The following is a 21,005-nucleotide window of genomic DNA, read 5'->3' on the forward strand; positions in this document are numbered from 1 at the left end:
GATACGTTCTACGTAGCACTTCGTGCCTTCTTTTAGCCCCGCCCCCCTCCCTCCCGATACATTCCATTCATTGGCTACCACATTCTGATGAGCTCCTCCCCCCTCAACTTGCTTTTAAGGGCTTACATCTTGAATCCTTGCCTCACTTGATGCAGCAAATCTGGCTGTGACGGTCCCACCTGATGACGGAGACTTGTGTTGACTCCGAAACGTCGTGATTTTTATTGTTTTATTTGTATTAATTTCATTTTTACCTACGTAACTTTACCGAAAGAACTAAGAGTATGAATCCTTGCAGTCACGAAAGCTTCAAATCTAGAATGGAATCAATAGAGCCCAATGTGTAGTGTACAGTGAAGTGCATAGTCGTGTAGTGTATGGTAGTGTAGTGTATACTAGTGTAGTGTAATGTATAATGTATAGTAGTGTAGTGTATGCTAGTCTAGTGTATAGTGTAGTGTATAGTAGTGTTTATTAGTGTAGTGCAAAGTAGTGTAGTGTATAGCAGTGTAGAGAAGAACCCCTCTTAACGACAACCCCTGTTAACGACTAGTCTCAATAGAGCCCAATGTTTAGTGTATAGTGTAGTGAATAGTCGTGTAGTGTATGGTAGTTTAGTGTATACTGGTGTAGCGTAGCGAATAATGTATAGTAGTGTAGTGTATACTAGTGTAGTGTAATGTAGTGTATTGTAGTGTTGTGTGTAATAGTGTAGTGTATAATAGTGTAGTGTATGTTCAACATGTAGATGTTCACGACCAATATCATCCATAACATAGGTGTTTTCGTGGTTAGATCGCATGAATATAAATGTGTCATTAAACCCGCCACCACCCTTCTTCTTCCTAGCGTTGTTCCCGCTGTGGCGCAGAGTCCGCTTTTCGGCATTGTCTTCTCCATTTGGCTCGGTCCAGGGCATCTTCAGGGGATGCGTTGACCGTCTTCATGTCTTCCTTTATTCGGTCCATCCATCGCTTCTTCGGACGTCTGCGTGGACGGCGGCCCTCTGGCTCAATACGCACGGCAGTCTTGGCCACTGATGACTCTTCACTTCGCATCACACGGCCGTACCACCGAAGCCTTGCCTCAAGCATCTTGTCCGCAATGGGGGCCACACCAAGTCGCTTCCGAACGTCTTCGTTCCTGACACGATCCCATCGAGTGAGCCCGAGGCTCCATCTGAGCATCCTCATCTCCATGGTGTGGAGAGCTTGTTCGTGTACAGTTGTGGCTGGCCAGCACTCGGATCCATAGAGTGCCACCGGTCGGACGATGGTCTTGTATATTTTTCCCTTCAGCCTATCCGGCATTTTCCGATCACAGAGGACTCCGGTGACTTGCCTCCATTTCATCCACGCCGCATTGACTCGTGACCTCACATCAGTCGTGATGCTACCATCTGAGCTGATGGTAGAGCCCAGGTACTTAAAGTCCGTCACCTTCTTCAGATCTTCTCCGTCAATACTGATGGTGCCGTCGGTTTGGGGGCCACACTCCATATACTCCGTCTTTTTGATGTTGAACCTCATCCCGTTTTCGTCCAAACGTTCCTTCCACAGGCGCGTTTGTCTTTCCACTTCTCTCTCTTCATCTGAGAGGAGGACGTCATCCGCGTAGAGAATTGACCATGGCAGGGGCGTGTGCAGGTCGGCAGTGATCGTGTCCATGCACAGGATAAACAGGAGTGGTGACAGGGCCGATCCTTGGTGCACTCCAACGCTGATGGGAAATGGCGGTGATATGCCCACTGCACACCTGACTGCACTGGTGACGTTCTTGTATAGGAGTTGCACCCAATGCACGTAGGTTTCAGGGACTCCATGGGATCGAAGCGAGTGCCAGATGAGGTCGTGGGGGACCCTGTCAAATGCCTTTTCAAGGTCGAGGAACGACACGTGCACAGCTTTGTTCTTCTCTCTGTGCCTCTCCAGCAGGAGCCTCGCCGCGAATATGGCGTCCGTAGTGCCACATCCTTTGACGAAGCCGCATTGGTTGGGTGATAGGGTGATGATGTTTCTAATCCTCGTGTCCAAAACTCGCTCAAAGATCTTCATCGCATGACACAGGAGCCTGATTGGCCAATTAAAAGGTTGGTGCGTAAATAGAGCATGCCAATTCCTTACTAGTGTAGTGACTGTGCTTGTCACTGTATGGTGCCGGGGCTTGCGAAATCACGACCGGTAATGTGTTGTCATTATGGGCAGCACGGGTTATGGGATGTAGTACCAGCCCTAGTGGGGCTGGGTGAGCGCTGGTTAGCGGAGGCACTGCGAGCAGTGTGCGGTGCGGGCTCCCGGTGAGGGAGCGAGAGGGAGCTTCAGCCAGGCAGGGTTACCTTGGGGCATGATACTCTGGTTGACCTGCCGTCACGTGACCATACGATACTTGAGGGGGGGCACTGGTGGACGGGGGATCTGGGGCGGTCACATGGTCCAAAGGCGCTCTCGGGAACCTTCGAGAATGAGCTCGAGAGGCCTGGAAGGTGGGCTGGGCTAAAGGCGAAGCCAGCCGCAGCCCGGAAGCATATAATGAGGGCTCCGCGAGGAGCTCGGGGTTCTTTATGTGCTGGTGTTGGAAGATCCACGTCGGGGAGAAGAAGCCTCTAGCCACGCAGTCCGGGACCCAGCTTGTGGTCCGGACCGGGATAGCGAACCGTGTCTAATTCTGCCGGAGCGTGGTTAGATGGGCATTCGAGACCCGAGTGCAGATTGTGTTGTGTTATGTACTGTTGAGTAAATAAACAGTGTTGCTCCCAAGATAACGTCTGTGACTCAGTTGGACTCACTACACTAGTACAGCACACGTGTGTTGGAGAGCAAATACACAACATATACAATCTGAGTACGACGTTTCACCAGTAATTACAACTAGCTTCATCAGGTGACAGCCAGAATTGTGGAAAAATCCTCTTGTTTCGTTCCTTACATCCACTTGATTCGGAGTTTCTCCAATTTTCAGGTCAGACGAGCCTCTATGGGGAGGATACTTTTCTTCAAACCAAAAAAAAACCTATATTATGGAGTGTAGTGTAAGGTAGTGTATTGTTGTGTAGAGTAGAACCCCGCTTAACGACCACTCCTGTATACAACTAATCGCTTAACGACGGGCCTCCATAGAGCCCAATGTGTAGTGTATATTAGTGTAGTGTATAGTGCAGTGTATAATGTTAACGACTAATCGTTTAACGGCGGGCCTCCGCATTGAATAACCATATTTATTTTAATGTTATGTTTCTAATGTTGTTAGTATCTTTATGTATTAATATCCATTGTTTAAGTATTATAAAATAATTTTGATGTGACGTCACATTTATCAACCCCCCCCCCCCATCGTCACACATCGTCACAAATGTCTGACCCCCCCCCCCAACCCTAGGTGCGTGACATCATTTATGGACGGCCCCTTTGCCGACAATATCCGCCAACAGATATGAGAAGTGAACGGGCTCGTCCACACGCCACGTTGCTGCGCTGGCACTGCTGAGACATTGGACATTGGAATCCACCTTTCGACTCCTCTGATTTTAAACCCGGTTCTCAAGTGTAGGAAGCTGATGTAGTGTATATATGTTGAGCCTCTTTGGGCACCGTTTATAGAAAACCGTGCCAATCGCGGGTGAATTCCCGACCCTGACCCTTACCTGGTAACACAAAATATAGTGTTTGTATCAGATGTATTTTTTGTTCATCCTTACCTCACCACAGTGGCACAACAAGCTGAATATTTTAGAGGTGGCAACCCATTTCGTGAAACGACATTTGTAGCATGCAACGTTTCCATTAAAAAAAGTATTAAATATGTAGAAAATGAAATGTGCATCGATGTTCGTTATATTTTTTAAAAATCACAGTGATGGAAAATAATTTATAGTCGTATTGCGGTCGGTGCGAGACGCAATGACACTTTTTGATTCGAGATGTTATTTTCGCTGCAATTGACGCAATGAGTTGCGTAACATCTTCCCGGTTGCTTCCTAGTTCTATCACCCTTTGCATTCAACCCCCCGATGAAGCTTGGAGAGCTGAATATAATTCAAAAGAACTGACAAACAATCGCCTTGTGAAATACCCAACGCAGAAGATCCCTGGGTTTGATATTCCACGAAGCTGCTCATGGTCCACCATGAATCGCACAAACCATGGAAGCGGCAGTAGATGCGGATGATAGCTGATGCTCAAATGGAAAATAAAAATACTCTCCAATAGTAGTGATGCGACTGTGGTCATCCAGAACAGAGACCGTGCAGTATGTAATGACGCACTGCCCAGATCCACAAATACGAAGGAAACATCACAGTAATGATGATTCACAACTCCACTGTGAATTTGTAGTCGTTGGCTCTGCATCAACATCAGCAGCCGGACGACAGAAGAAGTAAGAAGCGGATTCCAAATTTAGGGCGCTGTGGTGGCTAGGAGATGTTAACTCCCTCGCCTGGTATGCAGCATACCGTGGGTTCGATCCCGACCCGATGCCTGCTGTATATTTCGAGTTTGCATTTTCTCCCCGTGGCTTTTGCATTTATCTCCGGGTCCACCGGGTTTTCCCTTTACCTTTAGAAACATGCGAGTAGAGTTTATAGTGTTTGGCTGCCTTTAATTTCCATATGATGATAGGCAACTTCTTTGAGCTGTCGTTTGTGATAGTCAGACCTCCCAGACTCTATGGTCTTCCCAAGATCCATAAAGAAGGCACCCCGCTACGACCCATCGTGTCGACGATCAACTCTCCTACCTACAAACTAGCCCGGTTTCTATAAGATACTCTGCTTCCCTGCACAGGCAAGACCTTTTCGGCAGTACTCAATTCAACCCAATTAGTCTCTATGGTCAAGGACATGGTACTATCTCCTGATGATATCCTCGTCAGTTTTGATGTAATATCTCTGCTTACCAAGGTCCCAGTACCTGACACCCTAACAATAATTGAGGACTTGGTCCAACATGGATTGAATTCGGATGTACCTGCGCTGGTTAGGCATTGCCTCACCAACACTTATTTTACCTGGAATGGCACCTTCTACAAACAGAATGAGGGTACCCCTATGGGCTCCCCCTTGTCACCAGTGATAGCCAACATGTTCATGGAAAAGTTTGAATCAGACGCCATCCAGACATCCACCCTGCGTCCTTCCCTGTGGAAGAGGTATGTAGATGACACTTTCGTCATTTCGCCACATGGCCTCCCAGCATTGAACCACTTCTTGGACTACATCAATTCCAGACACCCATCCATCAGATTTACCATGGAAGTGGAGAAAGATGGTAAACTACCATTCTTAGATATTCTGTTTGAGAGGAGACCTGACGGATCCTTGGGACATTCTGTCTACAGGAAAGCCACCCACACAGATTCCTACTTGAAAACTGATTCCCACCACCACCCATCTCAAAATAATTATCTCATCAAAACGCTATACCACAGAGCTCGTGGCATTTCTGACCAACACCACCTGGCCAGTGAATTAAGACATGTACATCGGGCCCTCAGGATGAACGCATACTCTGACCGCGCAATCCGCCAAGCTGTTTCTCCCACCATACAGAAACAGCCACATGAAATTTCGATTTAAAGCTTTCGTGACTGCAGGGATTCATCTTCTTGGTTCTTTCGGTAAAGTCACGTAGAAGGGAAGTAATAAAATAATAAAAATAAAACATAATACAATTATTGTTATTAATAATAAAAATAAAACATAATAAAATTATTTTATTATGTTTTATTTTTATTATTTTATTACTTCCCTTCTACGTGACTTTACCGAAAGAACCAAGAAGCCACATGAAACTCCGATCAAAACTATCACGTTGCCATACATAGCAGGCGTGACCAAAAAGATCTAAAAAATTCTAAACAAACATAAGATCCAAGTCCGATTCAGTACAGTACATAAAATCCGTGATCTAATTCCATCTGTGAAAGATGTCATTCCTGACTTACAATACCCTGGAGTCTACAAACTGAGTTGCAGTTGTGGTGATTGCTACATTTTCGAGAAACAAAACGTCATATCTCTGATCATGTCCGAGAACAAGGTGCTCTGCAAGCTTCCTGGCTACCATCAAAGGTTTGTACACGAGGCCATCCAAATATACAAACACAGACATAATTTCAACCGTGATGATGGGTACAAACTTAGTAATCATTGGAAAGATGTTATTAACCATGCAAAAAAAAGATTTAACTACACATATTTGGAGCATTCCTGGTAGCGATTTCAGCTGCACCACCTCCACATAACAATAGGCTCAGTCAACCATTCTACACAACAAATACTCATTTCCTGGCAGCGATTTCAGCCGCACCACCTCTACATGACAATAGGCTCAGTCAACCATTCTACACAACAAAGACTCATTTCCTGGTAGCAATTTCAGCCGCATCACCTCTACATAACTCAAGGCTCAGTCCCATTTACATGCACCTTTACATCATCCGCACCTAGTTTACACAACAAAGGCTCATTCCTAACAGCGTGCTTCAGCCGCACCGAACCTCACAAAAATAATATTCAGGATCTACCTTGGCTCCTCCCACCCTCAACCAGTATATATACAAGGACTGTTTTCTTGGAATTTATCTCACTTGATACAGCTATTGTGCTGTGACGGTTCCACCTGAAGACGGAAGCTTGTGTTGCCTCCGAAACGTCGTGATTTTTATTTTATTTTTATTTAACTTTTATTAATTTAAATTTTTTACCTACGTGACTTTACCGAAAAAACCTAAGAATATGAATCCTTGCAGTCACGAAAGCTTCAAATCTAGTATCTCCCAGCACATCAACAGCCCTTTGTAATCTATGAATGTCGAAGCTGTTGGAGGCCGGTCCTGTTCTGGGCTGAATTTATTTATGGTGCGAATGGGGTCCAGCATCTCATTTTCCCCTTGTAATCGACGCCATTCCTCCTGATTCTGTCCTAAATCATGATCGGCCAGGGGAGGCTCTGGTTTGTATTTCCACATGTGCACAGGTGCTGTGAGGAATACCGCGTCAGGTAAGAGTGGTTTACACCTGGGCGAGCCCCTAGCACATGCACAAGTACCTGCCTCGGGCAGACGCAATAAAACATGAGTTGGTGTGGCGCAACCCCTTCCTATGGACCACCTTATAGGATAATTCTTGCAGCCAATCAATCCACCTGATCATTTGACCAGGTGTAATGAGTATTTCAGTGCTGCGTGGTCAGTCTGCAACGTGCATTTTCGTGCCTATAGGTATGGGCAAAACTGCTGTACAAAATGCACAACGGCCAGGAGTCCTCTCCTCGTTAAGCAGTAGCGTTGTTCAGTTGATGACAGTACCGGCTGCCATATGCTATAACCATCTCTCTAGCTGACTGCACCTGACAAAGGATGTCCCCAACCCCCAGATTGCTTGCACCTGTGTCCAGCGTAAAGGGCAATCAAAAATCAGGGTATGCCAGCGGTGGTGCCTCTGTAAGGAGTGTCCACAGATTTTTAATAGCCCTGTCCTCTTCAGTACCCCATTGGAATGTTTGCCCCTTAGTTGTAAGTGCATGTAGGGGTGATAATTGTTTTTTTACCCTTCTATCTGGCAACAAAACTGACACCTTTTTACAAGGAGTCATGTTTGCATAGACCACAACACCTGCAGTCATAATGCAAACAAAAAAACATAACTGATAATGTGCACTGTCCTTGAAGTTGATTGGTCCACACCCGAGACAGCTTTCCTTAGAGCCTAGTCTCACATGGATTGGAACAGATGACGCCTTTTGGCGTCATCTGGTCCAACCCTGCACGCGTCCACCCTACTCCGTTCTCCCCCAAGAAATGCTTCGATCGCCCTGCCTCTCCCGGTGACATCACCTCTCTCTTCCTTTCATTGTTACGTCATCCTGACACTGTCCCCTTTTATTACGCGACTATTTCTACCCTCAGATCACGTAAGTATTAGCACTACACCAGTGTAATGATGGTCGAGTCAACCTACAGTGCGAGTGGACTAGAGGCCACGAGAATGATCGAGAATAGGGGCATGGCCATGTGATGTAATGGGATGGAGTCAACCTGCAGGACGAGTGGTCTCGGGTCAGCAGGAAGGATCGGGAATAGGGGCAGGGCCATGGGACAGGGTCGTGGCCACGCACCTTAAATAAGGAGAACGTGCGGGAGATTCGGGCCGGCTGCAGTGGGATCTTTGCCAGTTTGAGGGTGAACACGTTGCTCCTTAATAAAGAACTCCTTAACCGGACAAGTGCGTTGAGATCGTCTTTATACTAGTGTAATGGTTAAATTTAGGCGCACACACTTCTTGGGAGGCAACACTCATTTATTAATGAACACAACAGTTACTCTTACTTTACACATAGGGTGGTGACCACCGACCTACTCTAGCTAACACACACTTCTCTAACTCTCAGCTACTCTAGTGTGACCCAGTCAGGTGAGCTGCTGGCAGGTCCGCTCACTGGAGGCCTTCTCTTCTTGGCGTCTTCACAAGGCGTCTTCATTCTCGGCACGGGCAGCCTCGAACCTTGTGAGGAGGCCGCTTATATGGGCCTCGGTGTGCCCGGGCCCCACCCCAGCCACGCCTCCCTTCGAGCACCCTCTCGAAGCCCCCCTGCTGTCCACGTGCCCCCCGAGGTCCCCCTGGCCCCCGGCCCCCACTGGGATCCGGTCACGTGTCCAGCACAGGCCCTGACGTCATTCCCGCCTTCAGCTGGGATGACGTCATGTGTGTGTGTAGACCCACGTGGTAGTAACGTTCCCGGCATAGTAACGTCACACGTGTGCGTGTGTACACAGTAGTGATACCACAATCATTACACTAGTAATGAATTTGCATGTGTTTGTTTACGTGACAAACCTTTACTAATTGGCTGTGTCGGGTGGTGGCGGGTTTAACGACACAACAATTATATTCATGTGATCTAACCAAAAAAAAAACTCTATAACGGATGATACTGGTCGCAAAAGCCTCTTACTACATGTTAAACGTTTGTGGTTAATTTGCGGAGAGCACTTTGTGTGCAATGAGTGCGGCCAGTGTTTGGTCGGCAAATCGAAAATTCGTTTGGCACTCAATCGGCAAATCTGGTTTACGGTTTGTAACATGACAACCCACCCCTCCTTCTGTTTCATGTTACCCTAAGTGAACCCAGGCCTGCAACGGGAAGTATTTTAATGTACAATATGAATAATATTCTCCACAGTGTTAAATATCACTTGAACAGAAAATGTATAGAATGAGAATTTCTTTTTACGTAGTGTAAAGTGCTCTACACTGTTGAAAATGAATTTAGTGCACAATATTGTACATACTCTTTGGTTCTTTCGGTAAAGTCACATAGATATAAAATAAAATAAATCACGACGTTTCGGGCGCAACACAAGCGTCCATCATCAGGTGGGAAAGCATGGTCTGCTGCTGAGGCAGACTTTTAAATGTATTGAAATGGGTGTAGCTCAAAGGTTATAAAGAAGTAGCCGGGGCTAGTGATGTTAATGTGAGAAATTAGCATGTAACTGTAAGAAAGGAGAGCGGCCTCCTCGACGAGGGCACGGAAGTGGCTATGTTAATGTGAGGGATTAGCATTATGTTAATGTGATACATTAGCATGTCCAGTCGGGGTACGGGGTAAGAACGCTACAACAACAATACACAAACAGGATTGGAGTGCAAAGTACAAGAAAGGTAAATAAATCACCCAAATGCATACAAATACAACTAAACTGTCCCCATCCTCCCAGGGAAAGCCCACAGGAATACACTTATTTTTGAGAAGGGACCTTGCTATCACAAATGATAGCTCAATGAAGTGGCTTATCGTGTGGAAATGTATATCAGCTAAATACTCTAAACGTGTAACGTTGATTCTAAATATGGAGGGGAAAACCAGAGGACCCGGAAAGAAAATCCATGCGACCACGGGGAGAGAAATGCTAACTACAAATATACAACAGGCATCAGGGTCGGGATGGAACCCACAACCTCCTGTATATCAGGAGAGATAGTAAACATATCCGAGCCACCACGGCACCCAATCAATGAGCACACTGATAAAGTAAGAAAAATCACGTGGCCGAACCTCACTGCCACCGACTGGACATCTGTAAAAAAGAGCTTGATAGTTAATCGGATTTCTCCTATTAATATTCTGAAATAAATATTCGGATTCTGACACTTTGCAGCTCACGACCCCGGTCGTTGTGACCCCTCCCTTATTTCTCTCCAGCCCCTTCCTCTCCCTTTCTAGCCCCTCTCTTATCCCTCTCACCTCCCCTCTCATCCCTCTCCAGCCCCTTCCTTATCAAACTCTAGCCCCTCCCCCCTCAGTCGAATCCTTCTTTAGCCCTTATCTCCAGCCCCATCATCTCTGCTATAGCCATGCCCTCTCATTTACTAACCCCGCCCACTCCGCTTGTTCTCTGTCGTTGTACAAACCGTGTCTCGCTCGTTCAGTGGCTATTCACAGTGAAGGTATGGAGGAGAGTCGGGGATTCGTCGTGGGCTGGCTGTTGCTGCTGGCTCTGGCACTGCTCACGCAGGCACAAGGTACTGGATACACTGAACACACATAGACACTAACACATGTACACATAGATATGCACTCTAACACGTAGACTTACACATGTACACAGAGATACACATGTACACATATACATATAATTAAGTACATGGCGTTAATTCAGTCACAATTCTATTGTAGTTATTATTATTGGTCGATTCGATGACAAACTGTTGAATACATCATAATGAATTATCTACGTCCAGTCGACCAAAACAGTCCAATATACAGTCCACTCTTGGCTCTTTAAATTTGGTGTGAGGTGCATGGACATGTCCCCACTCCAATATGATCAGGTCTACCAATCGGTTAACTCAATTAATGTTTTTTTACACGGGAGTACACACGATATCGTGAAGGAGCATTAACCATCATCACTCGAACTCCAGTCACCCTCGGAGAAGTTTTTGGCTAACCATCAAACGACGGTTACTGCATCGCGCGACGCTTTCAGATGCACTCCTGCGGCCGTCTGGAACGCTCTTCGTTCCGATCTTAGGAAGCCATTTGAGCTGTGCACTTTTAAATCTATATTCAAAACTCATTTCTTTACAACTGCTTGTCGTGTTTGGTTTGTTGTCTTTCCACCGCACCACAAATTAGCACGGTTGGCTATGTGTGGTAGCAAAATAAGTTTAACATAGTAAACACAGGCATAGCCAACTACAGAGTTGTGATATGGCTCAGTGCAGTGCAGTTTCTAATAGCGCTAACTCAATTATCTTGCTATGTGTCTGTATTCAGAAAATGCACGTTCCTCATTCGAATTGCCTTTTGCAAGGTACAAGCATGTATTTTCGAAGGGACATTGCCTTAAAGGAGTGGTTCTTAACCGTTACTGCAGCTTTGCACCCCTGTGGTTCTCAATCGAAAAACAAATAAAAATGTTAATACATAGGTTTAAAGAAACATAGTAGTTGTACTCACGTGTCCGTGCTTAATTTGTGTTTCCATCTGGTATGTCTCGCACCCCCAGAAAGGGCATCTCGCACCCACAGGGAGTGCATGCACCCTAGGGTAAGAAGCACTTCCATAAAGGAAGGAGTTCTGATCCAACAGTTGGAAGAAAAAGGCTCTCATATTGGCTTGTGCATTATTTTAACGAACATTTTACGGTATTTGAAGAATTGAGTCCACTGAATCAGCAACTCAGTAATGTGTTCCAGTCAGATGCAGAGCACAAATATGAAAAAAAGTTCCACCCTTTGACTTCAACACATCGGCCACAGCCACCACCACCACCACCACCAAAATCACCTCCCATTGAATTGAGTGGAAAAGGCGATGGCGTGTCAGTACCCAAACCCTGGGCTCAAATGCGACCTTGATTGTGGAGCCTGATTAACCAGCAGTGGAGAAAGTGTTTGAGGTTGGGATTCGGCAAGAGGTCATGTGGAGCCCATGTCACGTAGCCATACAGAGATGTGAACCTGATTGCGGAGCCCGGTTAACAAGCAGTGGGAAAAGTGTTTGAGGTTGAGGTTCGGCAAGAGGTCATGTGGTGCCCATGTCACGTAGCCGGACACATGGAACCTGATTGTGAAGCCAGGTTAACCGCAGAGGAGGAGGGAGCTGTGGGAAGTGTTTGATTTTGGGGTTAGACAAAAGGTTATCTGGGGTCCATAGTCCACATTGAAGTCTATTGAGGGGGGATCTGGGGATTGAATCTTGGGCTGCAGCCCCCATACACATGCGTCTTGGCGGTTGTAGTGGACAATGGTGATTATGGTGGCTGTGGTGGTTGTGTTTGTTAGTGGTCGTGATTGGTCTTACCATGGATATGCTCGGGGTAATTATTGTGGGGGTATTACTGATTATATTGGTGGTATTGCTGATTGTAGTGGTGGTATTACTGATTATAGTGGTGGTATTACTGATTATAGTAGTGGTAGCATTTCTGGTTATGGTGGTTGTGGTGGTTGTCGTTATGCCTGTGACAGGCGGTTTTGCAGACCACATTTTATAGTCTCTCCCGTAGGAAGGATTTACTACTATATAGTGGCAGGACAGCAAATATGAACCTTGACACAATGGAGTTGATCTACCATGGAGTTGATCTGCCTGCTGACCACCAACTTGTCGACTGTAAGATGCCCGTGTCATTCTTCGACTGCTGGAGTGGAAATCCAATTCAGACCATATCCAAATGCACAATCACCTGATCTCAGCCAATTCAGACCTCCATTAGAAAACCTGCCTCACCTAGCCTGGCATAAGCTTTGCGGTGATTAAATTTGATAGTGAATGGCAGTTGTTACTTGTGTGTGTGTGTGCCCATGTATGTGTTTGCAATGTGCGTGAATGTCGCTGTTCCCCCGTGCTTTGTATCAGAGTGTAAGGAGGCGACGCCACTCCACTCCACTCGCGCCTCGCCACCACTCTGCACCTTCCAATCTGTGGCATGGTTCAAAGTCAAATCCGAGTTGGAGATACAGGAAATGCTGTCCTTCGTCACGGATGCCACAAACTTCACGGACCCCATGTACAAGGGCAAGGTCCGCCTGGCCAAGCCGGGAACCGATGACGTCTCATTGATCCTCACCGACGTCGCCCTCAACGACAGCAGAGAGTATCGCTGTTTGCGCAAGTGGAGATGTGGAGGCCGAGAGAAGTTCCGCTGTGACAGCGTGACACTCGTGGTCAATGAACGTGAGTGTGTGGACCCTCGTATATACGGGTAATTGTGTCATTTGACTGAGGAAATAATAAAAAGTAGAAAGATCATTATTGGAAAAGAGCATGCGTAATCTTTGAGATGTCATTGACGTTTAGCCCTTATTTTCATCCCATAATACTCGTCACTTTACGCCCTCCTACAGTCCACGCTTAATCGCCACACCCTTACTTCAGCTGCTGCTGAGACGTTCATAGATGCCCTTGTAGTCGGCCCACCCGGACCCCTACACCTGTGAACCATAACGATGGGACAGGTCAGCTAAATAGACAGCAATAAAAAATAATTAAGTTAGGACACGATTGAGTTGTTAGTCCGCGTTGCGTTCTGTCCTCTGGGGAAGTGGGCGACTCCATATTATTCAGAAGCTACCTGGCCACATATGATAGCTCAACAAAGTGGCTTATAATGTGTACCTTTATAGCAGCCAAATTGTTATGTTTCGTTGTTTGGGTGTAATTGTCCGCGGTCCCTAACGTTATGTCAAGCTTCGCTCGGAGCTATAAAGGATCGCGGTCCCTGGGATTTGGGGCCACAAAATGGAGTCGTTCAGTAAAGCAATAGTTCATGTGAAAGCGCCTCTGCCTCTGGTCTGATGAAGGAGTGAGTCCGGGGTTGCTCTTGGCGATCAAGACACAGCACAAATACTCGAAACGCATGATGTTGATTCTAAATTTAGAGGGAAAAAACCTGACAACCCAGAGAAAAATACATATGTCCACGGGGAGAACATGCAATTACCCCTTTGTGTTGGTATCAATAAATGTGCCTCCAAGGAGTACGTCCGAAAACGTAGTTGAACTCACTACACAGGTAACCACACCAGTTACCACCCTCATCACCTCTCATCTAATTGACGACTGCAGTTGATTGTCTCTGGGATGTTTATATAAATTAAGACTCGAACGACGTACTACAAGGAGCCTCTTCAGATACAGTAACATGAGGTCCGGGCTTCACGCTTCGTCTCAAAGCTCATGCCTTCCATTCCACGTCCCCTCCCCTTGTGCTCTCGCCTTTTTTATCTGAACTTTATGGCGGGACCCCGGGGTCCCGAATAAACAAAAGTCAAAATCGTAATGAATTTATTTATTTTTGGCGACTCCGTCTCATCGCGCACATAAACGACGCGACCCACCAAGGCGCGGATCATTCTGTTATCATGTTGCCAAAATTGCTGTAGTCATGAACAAAACTTTGATTAGCGCATCGTGTAGAGCTCGTCAAGAGAAATAGATTGCCGTATCGTTCGCCTTCAAGGCATAAAATGACGTCGCAACACAGTTTATGTGAGAGCCGGGGGCTTATGGGACCCCGGGGTCCCGCATGACATTCATCTCTCGAGCCCCCTTTCTCGAATCTTCCGTTACTGTTTGTCCCCCTCGCAATGATTCCCAACCATCACCTTCATCCCACCTATTCTCGTTCAAACCCTTTCTTCCAAACACTTCAAAAGCCTGCCTCCCTACCAATCACTGTGGAGGCCTCTTTCCGCCAATCGGTGACCTTGGCCCACTTTTGAATAACCGTTTGGCTGCGAATTGACTTGGGGTGCGTGCTGGTTAATTTTGGTTATTACACAAACATCACAAATTCACAGACGCTCTTGAAAGGAGATTATTGAATCTCAGAGAGGCTTCTCTGGGTAAGTGAATAACTGTTGAAGTGACTTTTAAAGGAACAGTGTTGTTCTGAACAGATCTTTCCCCATCATTGTACACAAGGGGATGTTACACTCCTCTCCTTGTGAGAGATGCAAATGTCATTCTTCATGCCATGCCATGATGCAGTTGACACTTTGAGACTAAATGGGAGTGGAAAGGTGGTGCCAGCAACCTGAGTTCGATTCCTAGACATGGCTAAGGTCAGTGGCGAGTGATATCGAACTGGTTTCAAGCTTTGAACGTATTTCACACAGGCCATGAGGTTCGGTGTCGGTAAAGGCATTCAACCACAAGTGCAAAGACCATTGCTGATGATTATTGATGGCAATGATGATGATGAATTTTGTTAACTCGGAATATGAACATTTTAGTCACCACTCAAATGGAATTTTAGTTTTCAATGTCCGCAGGAATCCATGTTGTGTTGTTTTGCTGTAATCGTCGTGGAGTGGCCTTCTTTCTCTCTTGTTAAGAAAGCACCTCGTCAACGCCCGTGCTTGTTGTACCTGTGAACTGGCTGGTGGCGGTCATGGTGGTGGTCGTGGTGGTGGCGGTGGTGGTTGTGGCAGCAGCGGTGGTGATCGTCCTCATCGTGTACCGGTTCACACGTGAGTGCAACGCTTACGCTCACATTGAAAGGTAGAAACGCCCTGCAGCACCACAATGCACTCAATATTTGTAAATGCCATCGCCAGAAGCGGTGGCCTGTGCAAAATATTGGGAAAAGACCAAGTTGGTGTGTGACCTTTCTGTACCCTTCGGGGCAAACCACCTCCCCTGTATTTGGGGGGTTGTGTCGGAGAACCCAATAAAAAACAGAATAAAGTACCCTTTTTAAATGCTCTGATAAGTGCATTGGCTTTGTACTGTTCGGCTTTTGATGTTCTTTGGTCTGACACTGGTGAGATTAGGCCAGAAAGAAGGTTGTCTCTGGTGAAGGCCAATCAGTTTTAAAGACAATGCAAAGACTATCAGAGCAAGTTTGTTTGCATGTTCACCACAAGTACAAGTGGTTAATGCAGACTTGATTCATTGTTCTATTGCCAGAAATGATTAAACCTATGATTATTATTTTCATACCCTGATTAAAGTGGATTTCTTTACGAACATCCTAATACCGGTCTCCCGGAGAAAAACAAATCCTCGCGACTTTGGTCTTTACTGAGAAATAATAATGGGCACTCGTGTTGGATAGGCTATGTACTGAGTCGTAATCACGAGTACAGCAAGTCCCCGGGTTGCGGAAGACCTGACTTATGGAAGTCCGACCTTACGGAAAGGCTCCCATAAATAATGTAAAAAAAACGTTTAAAATGCGGAAATGTTTGCGTGAGTTACGTAAGCGCAAGTAGTGCGGTGCGGCGAGGTTGCAGATTAATACTGCAGAGCGAGGTGTTAGGCGGGGAACACCTTACGCCTTGCTCTTCCAAAACCCAGCCGTCACCGAGCCCAAGCTTCACTAGGATAAAGGTAAAAAAAAATGTTTAGCGTTACAGAATTATTTTCCTTTTGTAGCATTACAAAAATTTTGTTTTCTGGAAACAACATATGTTCCATTAGTTTAATTATGGGTAGTGCTAGGTTAGATATTAGATTAAATGAAATAATGATAAGAAGCGCAGAGCGTATGTACAGCGATATGATACAGGTAGCGATAGAAAACGGACAACAACGCGATACAGTAGGGGAGGCACAACTATTTTGGCTATGGGATTTTATCTTAATTTTGGGGGGAAATTATTCAGTTTCTGACATATGGAAAATTCGAGTTATGGATCATTATCGGGAACCTAACCTTTCCGTAACCCGGGGACTGCATGTACACATTATGGTAGTCAATGCAGATAATATCCATTGTCCTATGATGCACCTAAATGTTGATTTTCCTCTGAGGCACTCAGTTTGAACAATGTTAATTCTCAGTGAATTTGCTCAGCGTACCCAAGAAATAAGTCTGATCTCATTTTGACAAAAATCATGAAAACTATATGAGGTTTAATTGGGCTAAGCATGAGTCGATTGTATCATTACCATTTGCGTGTTTGTGCTCAGCAGGCAATCGACGAGCGTCTAACCAAGAGGCTTCTCCACCTGAGAATGAGGTGAGTTGAAATCTTGCTGGACAACAGTGTGGTCAGTACAATGAGATGTGCATTCGGCTTCATGACTGCATCGGATGTGCTGAGCCATCACCACCAAGATCCGCGAGGTTGTGTTCAATCCGTGAGGCTGGGTATCTCTGTGCCTTTATCACGGATCACGCAATGGCCACGTGATTCCAGTTGATTCCTTTTCGATTTATTGTGACTGGCAGGTTAGGATAGTGTAATTAATGTTTGCGCCATACGTACCCAAACCGTGCTAAACGGTGAACATTCACCAAGCAATCAACTAGGAATCAACTTATTGGTTAAATTCGATCACGTGCATGACTGAGATGATGATATCATGGTATCTACTCGAGGACCCGGATCAGGAAACTTTTTCGCTCGAGATCTGAGCTCCTGTTGACAGAATCAGAATCTTTATTGAAACTGGAGGAGGAATCTGATCATATGTGAAGTTTTTTTTCACAGATGTCCAGGGGACATCTGATAATGCTGGATGTAATCTCCATTGAAACTTCCGTACACTTTGTGAGATTACTGAAGCAGTACTAGAATTTGCACGATTGAGTCACGTGACATTTGTATCCATTGGCTGTGTCGGGTGGAGGAGGGTGTACAACACACTCATATTTACACGACCTAACAGGCGTGAAATCTGATTACGAATTATAATCTCGGTCGTGATGGCCTACATACGGATAATGATGGCCACGTTTCGAAACTGCACTTGATGAGTTGAGAGTAAACCATAGCTAGCAGAGGAACAATGTTCAGTAAGAGGCACACATTGAGATGAAATGGGAATAGCCGTCGTTGTGAGTCCCTCGGGAGTTCCAGGATGACGCTGAAACAATAAGAATACGTTGTACCCTTTCTGGCAATAAAGCAGGATTTGTGTTAAAATGTTCGAAAACCAAATAGACACCTTTTGCAAGTTATCAAGTCTGCATTAACCACACCCGATACTTGTGGCAAAACATCTTAACACCTGTTTTATTACACGCTCTCTATTAACTCACTCTGTTGTTGTCATAGCCTCAAATCTTGTAACTCAATTTCAACCCACTTCCCAATGTGGTATCGACTGCAAACTTGGTATACTTATGTCATACTCATGACAATACTATATTTTATCATTAAAAAAATATATATTTAAAATTTTGAATTACATGTTATGTTTCGGCTTGGGTCTAATTGCCCACGCTCAACTCACGTTGGCTGTAAATCACCACGGTCCCTTACGTTACGGCAAGCTTCGGGCCACTTCCTGGAGTCGTGGAGTTCTGCCATTACTCGTACGGTACATTTCATTAAAGCGTGTTTTTTAAAAAGTGTTTTAAAATATTACTTATTGCCAGAAAGGGTAAAACCTATTTATTTTGTTTCATCGTTTTGGTACCGGCAAAAAATTCCCATAAATATAACTGTTCTGCCAGGCTGATGTCTACCAGGTTTGGTGGTGGCTCTCGAAGTGGCTGAGGAGTCCAATTCTGGATCCGCAAATCTTTGGGCATTGGGGGGTGCCAACGCGGTACCCAGGTGGAAGTGGGAATCTGCAGTGCCGGGAATAGTCGGTGGACAGGGGGACATGTAACTCGCTCGATGAAGCTGGTTGTAATTACCAGTGAAACGTCACTGTATTCAAATGGTAAATGTTGTATTGGGTTTACTGTCCAACACACCAGTGTGCTGAACTAGCACAAGCACCGTGGCGACACCACCGCCACTTAGTGGCGAATGGCGGTTGTTGTTGCTTGTGAGTTCACAGTACACGGCGCTGGGCCCAAGGGAGGGCGTCGGCGACGTCCTGGAGCCATCGCAGCTTTAGGCGTCATCCCTCCACTCCAAGACGCCGCCTCATGATGGGCATGGAACAACTCAAGTCTAAGGACCCAATGAACCCAATCAACAGCAGTGAATTATGAGGACCTCCGCATTGGCTTGAGGCAAGAAGTTGAGCAACGATCCCGACCCCTAAAACCAGAACCCAGTCCCGTACATAAAGGAGTAGTTTGTAGAATGCGTGCCTCTTCTGAAATATTAGGTTGTAACTTCGCTGTCATGTGGTAGGAGAGGTTGTAACTTTTGTAAAGAGGATAACACAAATGACTACTCACTGCCCGTCGAAACAACGAGGGGTGTCTTGGAAGCTTGGAGTTTGCATTCTCCTTTGTTTAATTATTACTAGTATTTTAAAACATATGGTAATTTCTGATGCAGGAGCATTCATGGCTAAACAGATTGATTATTGCACAAGGGTTTCTTTTGGTGTTTCAGCATCTGAATATCTATTGATCCAGGTGTGATGCAAATCCTTCTGCAGTGACTGGTATACAGGAGGTCGTGGGTAGGATTCCGACCCTAAAGCCTGCTGTATATTTGGAGTTTGCGTGTCTCCCCCCCCCCTTGTTCTCCCCGTGGTCGCATGGATTTTTATCTGGATCCTCAGGTTTTTACTTCCACATTTAGAATTAACGTGCATTTAGAGTATTTTGCTGCTATAAATTGCCACGTGGTAAGCCACTTCGTTGAGCTATTATTTGTGGCCAGGTCACTTCTCAAAGAGAGCTACTACATAGACATAGCTCGGTGGGCCTTACCTGGTAACAAAAACAATCTCTATTCGACGTGTTCTTCTTTCTGTCTCTCAATGTAATTCCAAGCAGCACTTAGCCACGCTAGTTTGCACACTTTTTAGCTTTTGTCGCTTTACAATAAAAGAGATTCTATGTGAATCTAACAATTAATTTCGTGTTGCGGTGGCTGGCGAACATGATAAATTGTGAAAGGTGCCTCTTAAGTGCATATTATATTACTATTCACGCACACAACTGCAACAAACAGCATTCTATACAATACAGTATGTTTATATATCAAAATAAGAATTTCGGCAGTAACATTTCTAAATTTTCAACGGAACCGCAATCATCGCAACCAACAGTGCATTTTTCTTAGGTTCATTTTCCCGTGCACGTGTGTGGTGAGCGATAGTGTACTGCGCTACGAACTCGGCGACCTGAGTTCAATTCCTGCTCATGGCCAAAATCAGTGACAATTATCTGAACCAGTCGTGGGCTTCCCTGAGGTCGATTCAGCCTCATATGAGTAACTGGTGCGGTGCGTAAACATCGCCACTGGGGTGACAAAGGTGGCGTGATGCTGGCCACCGGACCCCCTCGTGTGCCGTGCTGGCCTTAATGGGTGCTCGCTAACAGCACTTGCCTTAACTGTTTGTTAAGGCTATACGGGAAATATTTGTCTTGTGTTTTATTTATAACTTAATTAAACCTTTAGTTTGCATAGAAACAGATCATGACTGTTGTATATATGCCTTTTCCAAAAATAATATTGAGTGATATTGTTTAGTTTTAATGTAAGAGTTATTTTTTTCACATGTTTGGATTTAGCGAGTTCTAAAAAACGCAGTAATGGAGGCCTGTGAACTCCACTGAGACAACAAAGGCCAAAGGAGCACCCCCGCTGCTTCTGCAGTGTTCCTCACACAAAAGAGACTGGCATCTGGAGGTAAATTTTCCACAGGCTTTGGCTGTAAAGTTGTAAAGGTGGATTGACCACCACCTCAAAGAATATTTTCAAACATTATGGTAGTAAATGTTAACATGATATAATATTTTGATGTAACTATTTTGTATATTTTCATTAACAATTACTATTATGCCATACGGTCTGGGATAAGCAGGTAAAACTAATGATAATGCAAGGAGTGATCAGGGAATTTCCGAGAAGCAAGGGAGGACCCATGGCAAAACACCATAATCTCGCTGCCCACTGAGGGCAAATCCAGGGCAAAGAGACAAGAATGTCCATTGCCATTCCACTCTGAATTAAACAAACCCTGGTGCCTGGAAAGTTGGAACGTTCAAATGCCAACCATGCATAGGAACATTCTTAAACAACCTGGCATTAAACATTAACTTTGGTGATAGGATATATTGTTACATGACAATACATCAAATATTGAGGTTTTGAATGCGATTAGTTGCATGTTTTATTACCATCCACC

General features: G+C 45.3%; 1 protein-coding gene across 5 annotated transcripts; it reads left to right on the forward strand.

Annotated features, from left to right (window-relative positions):
- The first annotated feature begins 10,399 nt into the window (after window positions 1-10,399).
- On the forward strand, window positions 10,400-20,516 carry LOC133339728 (uncharacterized). Of its 5 annotated transcripts, XR_009754776.1 has the most exons (6): window positions 10,442-10,522; window positions 11,512-11,552; window positions 12,867-13,184; window positions 15,347-15,481; window positions 16,929-16,975; window positions 18,750-20,516. XR_009754776.1 is itself a non-coding variant. In XM_061547883.1 (5 exons), exons 1-5 carry the CDS (start codon window positions 10,450-10,452, stop codon window positions 18,842-18,844), a joined length of 678 nt encoding a protein of 225 aa, XP_061403867.1. In that variant the 5' UTR covers window positions 10,400-10,449; the 3' UTR covers window positions 18,845-20,516. The 5 variants fall into 5 exon arrangements, 4 of the variants coding, with proteins under 4 accessions (XP_061403867.1, XP_061403869.1, XP_061403868.1 ...); XM_061547883.1 differs by lacking the exon at window positions 11,512-11,552 and having other exon boundaries at window positions 10,400-10,522; window positions 16,926-16,975; window positions 18,743-20,516; XM_061547885.1 differs by lacking the exon at window positions 11,512-11,552 and having other exon boundaries at window positions 10,400-10,522; window positions 16,926-16,975.
- The last annotated feature ends 489 nt before the right edge of the window (window positions 20,517-21,005 follow it).

Source organism: Lethenteron reissneri, unplaced genomic scaffold (genome assembly GCF_015708825.2).
Source record: "Lethenteron reissneri isolate LAM-NWPU_2019-01 unplaced genomic scaffold, ASM1570882v1 scaffold_214, whole genome shotgun sequence".
NCBI lineage: Eukaryota > Metazoa > Chordata > Hyperoartia > Petromyzontiformes > Petromyzontidae > Lethenteron > Lethenteron reissneri.

Bases quoted from the DNA above. Each gene is read 5' to 3' on its own strand.
- LOC133339728 (XM_061547883.1), top strand. From the start codon at position 10,450: ATGGAGGAGAGTCGGGGATTCGTCGTGGGCTGGCTGTTGCTGCTGGCT. The intron at 10,523-12,866 runs GTACTGGATACA...GCTTTGTATCAG, and splicing joins ACTGCTCACGCAGGCACAAG to AGTGTAAGGAGGCGACGCCA. The intron at 13,185-15,346 runs GTGAGTGTGTGG...TCTCTTGTTAAG, and splicing joins GACACTCGTGGTCAATGAAC to AAAGCACCTCGTCAACGCCC.